Source organism: Aulonocara sp. 'chitande type north' Nkhata Bay, linkage group LG6 (genome assembly GCF_057382095.1).
Source record: "Aulonocara sp. 'chitande type north' Nkhata Bay isolate Kocher_YH1m ecotype deep benthic linkage group LG6, A_spYH_male_GT1.1, whole genome shotgun sequence".
Lineage (NCBI taxonomy): Eukaryota > Metazoa > Chordata > Actinopteri > Cichliformes > Cichlidae > Aulonocara > Aulonocara sp. 'chitande type north' Nkhata Bay.
Window position 1 is genome coordinate 19,340,421 of NC_141349.1, and position 10,979 is coordinate 19,351,399.

Below are 10,979 nucleotides of genomic sequence, written 5' to 3' on the forward strand. Positions count from 1 at the left end.
TTTATTCAAAACATTGATTTTTCTGGGCAATAATTGTGTGTGTCAGATCTGGCTCTTTGAAAGAAGAAAACCCAGTAAGTTCAACCTCATCCACCTACATTTACCCTCAAATGTGCCAGTGTGACACGAGGGCAAGAACCCCTGCAGATTTCCAGGCTGTGGACATGACTACTTAGGTTAATCTACATAAGAGAGGTCAATATGAAGTGCTATGGCAAAAATCTGTCTATAATCATCCACACCACCCAGTGACAACATATATGACAATTTTTTTTGCCTATACCATAAAAGTGCACAATTGCCACACTGCATTGTGCAAGGAACACAGGGCATTTAAGCTCTGTGCCTTAAATCACCAAAATGAAGCTCATATTCTCAGTCGATAGCTCGGCTGACTTAATTCTGGCTCTTTCTCCCACTCTTTTAAAGTAATGGAGCCTGTTCACTGTCATTTATGTGCTTACACTTCTCAGAGGATATGAGACAGAAGAGACAATTTAAGCCCTTAACTCAGTAACTGTCGGAAGTTATTTGACGGAAAGTTGGTTGCTGCTGTTCAGGTGCCTAGTCTCTGGCCTTTCTGCCCTAGGGAAAACTGAGATGAAAGGCATCCCCCCCATGGACTAAAGGGCAAAGCTCTCTGTGATGTACAGACCTTTGCAGTGAGGGAGGAAAACAGAATGACGCAGGATAAGCATTTTCATTATGTTAGCAAAGCTGAGCAAAAGCAGTCTGTACAAACTTTAGGATTACAGGAGAAATTGCATGGCATGTCAGTTTGAAAGTATGGACCATGTCAAAATGGACCAGTGAACCCAAAACATGTTCCAAAGCTATGCCTGCTTCTCATAGGTATAGAAAAAAACCCAAGAAGCTAATTTTGTTAGAACACATGGCACTGTCAAAACTTATTTTAAAAATTACTTTAGAGCTTCCATAGTATCACGCAATCAATGCAGTAAAACACTGTAAAAGTCAGACTACATACCTGCTGATTTCTTCTATTTTCTCATCTCCCAAGTAGTTAGAATCCTGATGATGTGATTGCTTTCGTTGAAAATCTGGAAAACACAAACTGGCATCTCTCCTCCCATAGTATTGGCAGAACTCATCCACATCGGCTTGGAACAGTTCTAGAAAACACAACAGATACCGAGATATGGAGTCATACACTCACTAGATACTGCATGGCTTCTTATACTTGGCTCGTCTGGCCTGCTTGCTTTGGTTTGCCTATAATGTATTGTGGCTATTATGCAAGAGAAGATGAGATTGTAAGTGGAGGCAGAAGAAGAGAGATGTGATGAGAAATGATGTGATGTGCTAGTATGTCGGGGAGAGTTGGAGTTTTACTTGACGAGCCAAAACAAATCCTGGCTAGACTGAGCTGAAAAGAACAAGTGAAAGCAAACTGGGCCAAACCAAATGGATCACAGATTAGAAAGGGCTCTACAGTGAACTATACCTCTTCCGGAAAGAAGAATGACTGCATTCTAAATTTTAGTTTACCTTGTCATTATTTTTATTCATGAAATAATGCTCATGCCTTAGTCCTAGTAGAAGAGACTGTCTTTCTATTCAGTTGGTTCAACACCATGCAATAATGAGGTTGCATTTGCTACAGCTGGATGATCCTTTAATTATAACTGCTTTAGATAGTTAAACCCAGTGTGCGCTGTCGATGTACACTAAATGAAAGCTTACTGGAAATGAACAGCAACACATTGCAAGTGGCAGCAAAATTCATCAAGCTTGCTGAGGAAGTACACATCTCAGCCGTTGTACATGAAAAAAATCTGAAATAAACCTAGTACAAGAACTGGCATGATGAGGACTATAATTTTGTCTGTTTGGCACTAAAAATATAATTCTTCAACTGATTCATAGATCATTTGATGGTTGACTAGGTTGTGACATACACAGAAGTGGTCTTAAGAAAGCTATTTCTAGGGAAAAAAAGAAAAAGAAAAAAACCCCACTGCATCCCAACGAAGACTCCACAAAGCTCCACAAGGAGTTCAATCATTTTGAAAAATGTGAGACACAAAGAAAGCCAAATATATGATTACTAGAATTATTAACTAGGTAAACCCTTGCCAAAAGCATCTGACTCTATACCAGAAACAATATGTCTCCATCGCAGTGAATTATGGGAACCAAATTAATTTCATGAATCACACATATACCCCCTTGAATATATTCTGCAACACTATAGATACAGAAAAAATAATTTGAAAACAAATGTCAAAAAAGTTACCAAATTACAAAACTCTTCTAAAACTACATTTTTACAACTTTTCCCATCATTATTTCTCAAAATCAACACATTTAACGGTTAACTAATCTGGTGACGCTGGATGGCAGTTTCCAATTTTCAAACTGTGTTCATTCACTTAGCTGGAGTTAAAAATGTTATTCCTTCATTTTTCTTGCCAGTCACAGGTATCCTAAAATGTTCTTTGATCAAATAAAAACAAACAAACAAACAAAAAAACCCAACCAAATTACTTGTTTTACTCTTCTGGTCTGGCTGTTTTGCATTACAGAGCTGCACATGGGCATAGCCTGTGAAATGAAAAAGTCCACCTGTTTAATATGGCATGTGACTGAATAAACAAAATTGTTTTCAGGGTGAGAGCTTTTCATCACTTGAATTGCCAAACAAAGACATGATGTTCCGAAATGCTGACTGATTGTATTTCCATAAATTCTGCCCATGAGTTCAAGGTAAAACTGACATCACATCATTCCTTATTTCCCTTTGGCCTGCTAGTTTACCTAAAACGACTTAGTGCCAGAGGAGAGGGTAATCTGCATAAACACAGGAGTCACACAGAGCTGCCCCTCGAGCCAGTGCAGTCACAACATTATTCCCGGCAATAAGCAGAGTGCGCAGTGGGTCTTCGGGGCCCTTAGCGACCTAAAAACAATCTTACCAATATTGTTTCCTTTAGTCAATCCCTCAGAGGACAGAGGAAAGCAAATACACCAGTGGTAAAAACACAAACAGGACTCTCCCTGTCCCTCCTTTCATCTACTCCCTGTGCCCCACACCGCAAGGGTTGACCGCACCAAATACTGGAGGTGATAGGATATCCCCTCAAACATCTAAACATAACATGAAGATCAAACACACGTAGAAACACACACACAGCTCTGACTATACCACCCACACTCTAGTGTCTGCAGTTATCTTAACCATGCTGGTTGGGGACATCGAATGGAGGGTGCGGGGATGAGTGGAGGAGGACATAAGAGAAGTATGGAGAAGGTGGGAGGCCCCCAGGCAGAAGTGAGAGTCAAGGCAGTAAATAGCTTTATGGAGAAAAGGGGTACATGGGCTAATCAAGGACTGGTAGGAAGTTTCATGGGTGCAGAACGACAGTTATGGGTGCAGTAAAGGCTACTGTTTCAATTTAATACCTGTGACTGGTGATTTTGTATTAGCAAAACGGGTGACACTGATAGGCAAGGTTTGTGGTTATGTTCACTTTTGCTGCCTCCCATTACAATATTCAGGTACAATAAAAAAAAGGAATTGCACATTCAAAAATTCCAACTTAATTGTTACCATTTATGCAAATGCCTAAGAAAAGCATTGCTCATATTGTACATCATTCAATCAAATTAATCTGTCTGTAGTTTGGAGATGATTTTCAGGAATCGCCAATACCTCCTTGTATGCTTGACAATGTCTTCTACCTTCATTGCAGGGTGTGCACTAACAAAAGATACTGTAAAAGAGTTAACATTAAAAAAAAAGGCAGGAAACAAATCAAAGGAGAAAAGAAGTGAGAGAACAAGGGAGCGAAGGCAAAGACACACAGAGTGAGAGACAGAACTCTGTCCATATTCCTGGCTCCCCACTGCTAAAGTTATACTTCCATCTGGTTATCTTCCAAGGCAACCTGGGTGGCCCACCCAAAGTACTTGACATCTTGATGCACTTCAGCAGTTTTACATACACACAACCTTTGTAGAAAAATAAATGTGTCATTCGTCACCACATATGCTGATCTGTGGGGGCTGATGGGGGGTGTACAGGGAGGAGCCTACAGTGGGGGGACGGGGTGGGAGTCTTGTCTGGATTCTTCTCTTGAGGTTTTCTGGTTTGACTCTCTGAGCCCATATGTCTATCAGTTCATAAGGAAACAATGTAACTCTGACAATGCCAGACTTCTTCTTCTTTGCCTTTGCTCTGTAGAGTCCGTCTCGCCAACATCAGTTGTAGTTGAATTGTTGTACATGATACTACGGTAGGCCATTAAATGCAGATGAGCAAGGACTCCGATGGAATGTATGTGTTTGATATTTGACTTGAGCTGCAGCGTATCATGTGGGTGGATTGCAGACAAGTGTGTTTGAAACTGTTCTCTGTTTGCAAATCTTAGCAGATCTAATCAGTTTGTGGCGACCGAGACTGGAAGAAGACTTGGCTGTAGGAGAAGAGACAGTCAAGAAGTGTTTGATCTTGTGTGGTGTGCACTCTGAAGGTACCTGTGATCTTCTGAGAAGAAAATGCTTCAGTGATAGAGGCGTCCCATTTAACAGTACATTACACATATAGAAAACTGTTGCATCAATGGCTTTTTTGTTTTTTTGTGTTTCTGCCATCTAATAGTCAGGAACGACAGAGGCCAGTACAGCAACACTTCAGCTATGTTTACAAATCATGTTAACCTACTACCCAAATGAAAACAGTTTAATGGCAGAGCATGAGAGAGTTTTTTTAGTTGACAGTTTATGTCTGAGGAAGGCAAAGCACCCAGCAGTCATGTCTAGACCACAGCTAGGGTGCATATGCATCCCAAATACAGAATCAACTCCAGCAGTTCAGTCTAGCAAGTTGCATCCAGGAACAGGTTATAAAATAGTTCACTTTTCTCCAGTCAGTCAAGTTTTCTGGAACACAGGTCAGGCCGGCTGGATTTTGTCAGTGCATTCATGAAATTTGTTTTCACACCCACCTTTGCATATCTAATATTTTCCATTCACATGTCACGAACTGTCTCAAGTCTGCATATTGTTACTACCTTCAAGGGCTTCAGAAAGTTAATTTATTGCAAATTTCTGCTGATTAAAATAACCCTGCATGATCCCAACAGACCTAACAGAGACGTGAGAACAACAATATCGGCACCTGATGACATAAACACAGCTAGACTCGATACTGTGTCATAAGAAGCACAAAAATCACTCTCCAAATTTGATTACTCAAATGTGCTAGGCCAGCCTGCACACTAATCAGGTGCTGGGTCCGTACAGCCAGAGTGTGGCAAGTGATTTTACTGATGCATTAAGAAACGAGGTAGAAAGCAAGAAAAATGGGTGAGACAAGCAACAGCAAATCGGGGTGAGGTCAGATGAGGTAAGAGCTGAATAAATAAATATCCACAGACCAGACTATTGACGCACCACTTCTTGCATAAGTTCAAAAATCTTCCAGCTGCACATGCATGTGAAAGCTGAGTCTCAATGAGAAGTGTGGCTGGGTTTGATTTTTTTTTTTTTAATAAATCAAAATCAACATGTTCGCATCAATTTGAATTTATGAGAATTACAAATGACCAAATATAGCACATGCTTACTTTAACTTAATCTTTTCCACTGTGTATGTTTACTTGGATACCATCAGGTAACCACACTGGCAACATTAAAGTTATAATAATGGCTATTATTATCTGTGTAATTACCTGGTATGTGCCCCCTGCAGGTGTAGTAGAACTCGCGGCAGAAGTTCTGGCAGAGCCGTGGCAGGTCTGGCTCCCTGTGTGGCATCTTATCCATGTCCAAGGAGTGGAACAACACCTGGGCATTGGGGGAGCAGCGAGCACACTTGATCTCCTCCAGGAGACGTCCACATTCTGTATTGTTGGTGGAGAAAATCTGGAGACCACACGCAACAAGGGCATACGCCTGATTAGAACGGCTTGCTGTTTGCTTTTACCTCTCACTTCACACTCACTACGCAAGCAAACATATAGTTTAGGTTTAGCTGGACATTTGGTGATAGCAGCATGATAAATATTACACTATGAAGAAGGGAGAGTTTAGATTGTGAGATTCATTTTCAAATCTTTGTTATAAATTCCTGAATATGACGACACTGAGAATTTAGAAAAACTACGCAAGATGCTTTCAAATGATCTCACTGAGTTCAAATTATACACTTTTATATATTTTTGTATATTTATTTCAGTGTTAGGCTTGTATATATCAGCTCAGTAAATATGTGTATATGATGTCTAACATTATGCTCCCATTTAACTACATGAAATTAGCCAATGTGATATATATAAAGCAAGTACTCACAAGATTTAAAGATAGTTATAAGATATATATGACGTATAATTTGTTCACTACATACATGAAAAGCTTAATGTTAATGCCATGGACTCTGTTAATGTTCTACAGTGGATATGTTTGGGGTGTTTTTATTTAGTTTTAGTTTTTATTTCTTTCAGTTTGAAGTCTTCAACAACTCCACAATTGCATCTGCATCACCCGACTCCACATTTTCAGCAGCAACTAGTGATGTCACTTACCTCCTTGTTCTCCCACTGGAGAATGCATGATCCCATTCATAAAAGTGAATTCTAACAAAGGTCTAAAAGTTGTTTTTGTCTTTTCCTGAAATACTCAACATGCTTAAATTTTCTATACAATTGCAACATTTTTTATTCAGTCGCCTTTTGTACAGACTTGTCAAGCCTACAGTCTGACCTCCCTTTCTGTAAACAGAAATAAACAAAAAGATCATCTCATTCTCTGCCTACTTACCAAGTTCACAAACACTTAAAATCAAATTACGATACCCACGCTTGACAAATTTCAAAGCAAAAAATGAATGAAACCAAATAAGCGCCTCAAAGCCTGACTTGGGGTGATTATGCAAAGGTATACATAGACTTCATCCAAAAGAAATTAGCAGGATTATTTACATAACAAATTAGCTATAATAAAACACAATGTAATCTGTTTTAGGTCAAGTGCTGTTTGCAGGCAGCAGGCTGGTAGTGCTTTGCTCTGTGTGAGGTCCATGTGTAAACACCAATTTAGAGATAGACAGGCACATCATTCCCTCTCTGGTATCAACAAATTAGCAGTCTGTCGAAGTCAATTAGACCAGGGGACCCAAGGCTAACATATGGACACCTTACACTTTACTCTAGTTGCAGAGCGAGTTGAAGCTGCAGAACAGACTTTCTCTTCAGAAGTTGTACAGTGCTGATTTTGCCCATAAGGTGAAATACACTTTCAGACATGCAAATAGGAAATCGCAATTCATAGAAGGCAATGTAATGGACTAAACAAAGACAGAATCATACTGAATGGTATCTTTGTTCTGCAATTTATCTAACCCCTTTCCAAAAGGGAGCTCTGCACTGTATGTACAGTGTGTACCTCTGTCTCGGTATCCTCTACGCTCATGCCCTGTAGTGTTGCGGGCATGCCTGCTCTCCTGCTCTAAATTGCCCATTGATTCTGCGTGCCATAGGCTGGCACAAGGTCCACAGAGAGTAGCATTTGTGTGCTCTCAACCATGCCCTGTGTCCATATGTTACTGGGATGGGCTCCAATGTTGCCATCATCCAAACCAGAACAAGTGAACCTTTGTTTGTTGTCTCTCGCTCAATCTTGGTGAGTACACGCCTCAAAAAAAACAGGGAGAAAACAGCAACAAGGAGGCTCAGCTGTCACACTTTCACAGAGATCAAGAGCAGAGTCACAATCGGGGAAAAAAGTGGAACTACAATGGGGTAAGAAAATTAAATCATGAGTAACTTAACTCCCCTGTCATTTCAGATTTTTACATTGCATTTTTTTATTTATTAAAACTCCCTTCACACCTGCAAAGCTCAGCCTTGTGTGGGAGAACAGCTGCTCCTTCTATGATCGCATCTGCATGACTCAACAGCAAAAATCCACAGAAGAAACACATTAACACATAAAAAAATGAAAATGTAAAATACGATTCAGCTGGAATAAAAAAAATAGAGAAAAAATCTGGACAGTCCTCACACAATCAGGGAGACTGGGATAGGAGAAGGGAGACAAGCACTGAGGTAGGCAACACTAAGCGTTAACAAAACACTTGTCCTCGGGGAATAGGTGTAAGTTTATTGCGGGGGGGGGGGGATATAGTGAAAGACACGCACCCTCTCAAAGGCATTAACACTTGGACAGGGGCTCATGACTGGGGGGAGAATGATGTTCTCCAGCTTCTCCCATTAGTGAAACCAACAAACACAATGGTGTTGTTGTTATTCTTTTGCCATAATCAGAAAGGGCTCCGTGTGTGGGCAGTGTAGTTGGGAGGAGGAGAAGTCGAGTTCGTCCTATTCAGTTTCGACCCCCCCACCCCTTCTTATTTGCATGACTTGAGCAAATTAAATGATGCAATATGGCTTTTTGTCGCAACACAAAGTGAGATACCACCCAGCCACTGAATGATTCGAGGGGTGGTTTACATGAGAATGGCCCGGTGAGGATCCAAAGGAATCTGCTACAAGTTTGGCCGCATACACTCGCTGTTTTTTTCTCCTTCCTGCATTTCCGAAGAGCGGTTTAATTAACCCCCCCCCCTCTGAGCTTTGCGCTGCATTACATTTTAACACTTACATTATTACCTCGGTTGGCGCCATAACGGTCAAGAGTGGAAGAGCGCGAGACACTTAAAAGACGTTAGACAAACAAACGTCTGAGCGTTAACTCTGAGAACCAACGGCTGCCAAACAGCCGGCAAGAGGGGAAAAATCCTTATCAGCTTCCAGTTCCAGTAAAAAGGTCGACGGCTGACTTTTAAAAAAAAGGGTACAGCCGAACTCCTACCTTGTCGGGTAAATGGCTCAACAGTTAGTTACCTAGCGCCTCTTTCTGTCACTCTCAGCCGGCGGTTGGAGCTCACTGTGGCCAGCGTAGAAGTAACGTAAATCGGGCGAGTGATTGCCATGGTAACAACGAAGCGGATTGGACACACCGAATTAGAGTTGAACCGTATTATGAGAAGCTGGTAAACATTTTATTGCTGAAAGCAGGATTTTTCTTCACTTTTAAGGCTGCCTCCGATAGAAGCAGATTAAGTTGTTCTCCGAAGATTGTATAAATGCTACAGCGATACTGAAAAGAGGGGGAAATAAATAAATAAAATTAAGCCACGCATATGCTTACAGTTTTATGAATGGGGATTACATCTGAAGCTATTTAAAGGTCGCCTACCACTAAGGCTACAATAGCTTTCCCACAGCAACATAAAAATTAGGACTTCTTCTTGGCAGCATAGCCCAAGGCAACTTCCTCTTGCCATCCTCAAATTCAGCTGTCGGTAGTAAGAAGCAGAATGACAATGCACAAAGGCTGTAAATGCATGTCCTCAGGTGCCTTAGCAATAATAATATATATATATATATAAAAAAAGCCAGTCCTTTCATTAGAAGAAAATGCTGCGTGTGCGGACGGACTTTAACTTACCCTGGGATCCCTGCGGTGCAGGATCTGATAGGCGGCTCTCCTGGTGGGGCAGCAGGATACGCGAGGATACAGCCTGTGGCAAACTTCTCCTCCGCTGCTGCCGTCAAGCAACAGTTTTCGCTCCCTTTTCTTCAGCCGCTTGGGCAAGCTTCCGTCGTAACATCTTCTTCTCCTGGGGCTCATTTCTCCTCTCTCGCCAAACTTTGCGTCCCCACATTCCCACACGTTGACCGCGATGGCCAGCACAAGCACAAATTGCAAATGCTTCATAGTCTCAAAAGATAATAAAATGCGCTTGCAATAATATTAATTATAATAATAGAAAATAAAACAAAACGCGTCCCTTTAAAAAAAAGAGAGAGAGATGTTGACCTGGAGTGCACTATATTTTTATATGTATATATTTCTCCACGCAGGAAAAAAAAAAAAAACAACAGTCAAATTTGTACACGCAGGTGTTCTAAATGTGATTCGTTAGTATGAAAACAGGTGTTTAAAATAAATTAGCCCTACTTTTCCCTTCTGGTTATACAGTATAACTCCGAAAATTAAAATAATATAATAATAACAATATGAAAGCAAAATTAATAACACATTTTATCCTGATGAGCAGAAAAAGCCAAAACCCGCAAAACAGTGGAAGTGGAAAAAATACAAAAAATAAAGCCGTGACGTTCCGTTAAGATGTAATTCCTTTTTGAGCACAGCACGGCAGTTTGGACATGCACAGGTAAAAAAACATATAAGAAAAATAAAAGTTGCCTCTCACTAAAGTCCTCAGAGCGCTCACATGTTTTCCCGTGCTCTTTCCTCCTTCTTTTTAACCAGCGCGCGAGAAGAGGAGCGAGCACAGTGACGTATGACTTCGCGGGAGCGCGCGTGTGGCCACAGTCGCGTCCACGTCGAGGTAAACGGTTACCTGGCAGAGCGGCGGACGGAGACAGGAGGTGGTGGGGGGAGTAAAGTACCGAACGCTCATTCGACGGTAGAGGCGATTAAAACGACTGTTGCTCATTATTCACTGCCTTCCTGTACTTATCACGTCAGTGTAATGACTTATTTTGACAATAGCGAGAGAGAAATGTAATAGACTATCAAACTTCTCCTGAATTCCCTCCCTAAGACGGCGGTCGTTGTTCATAAATATGAAAAACCTTTACAGTTGTACGTCAAGTAAGCATTATTCTTCTGATGTAGTGTGGTGTACCTAAGGTACATTTACTAAAACTGTACCTGCACGGTTCTGGGGAAAGCTAACGCAGGCTTTTAAGAATGGGTAAACTAGCCAGTGACTATTTTAATACGCAGTAATTACTAGCTACGTAAAGACTTGCATATGCTCTTTTAAACTTGTTAAAAACAATCAACCTGTGCCTTTTTATACTACTTTTTTGTCTGTCCCCCCCCCCATATACAGATTCTCACCGTATTTTAGTTAATGAACAGTCATGTCAAAAATGACTTGCCTCGGTTCTTGAATGGCTTTGCTGTGGCAGCGACTGATATCT

The 10,979-nt window shown here is 41.0% G+C and overlaps 1 protein-coding gene across 6 annotated transcripts in view; it reads right to left on the reverse strand.

Annotated features, from left to right (window-relative positions):
* The window catches only part of hhip (hedgehog interacting protein), a 37,632-nt gene extending 27,361 nt beyond the window's left edge, over window positions 1–10,271 (reverse strand). Inside the window, exons 1-3 of one of the 6 annotated variants that reach the window (XM_086295412.1) lie at window positions 9,472–10,271; window positions 5,694–5,886; window positions 989–1,133 (exon numbers count right to left, since the gene is read on the reverse strand). In XM_086295412.1, the coding sequence (XP_086151538.1) occupies window positions 989–1,133; window positions 5,694–5,886; window positions 9,472–9,741 (608 nt within the window). In that variant the 5' untranslated portion in view covers window positions 9,742–10,271. Of the gene's footprint in view, window positions 1–988; window positions 1,134–5,693; window positions 5,887–7,850; window positions 7,884–8,622; window positions 8,799–8,832; window positions 8,967–9,471 lie in introns of those variants that run through there. The other 5 variants (XM_086295414.1, XM_086295415.1, XM_086295413.1 and 2 more) reach the window with 5 other exon arrangements.
* Between the last annotated feature and the right edge of the window lie 708 nt (window positions 10,272–10,979).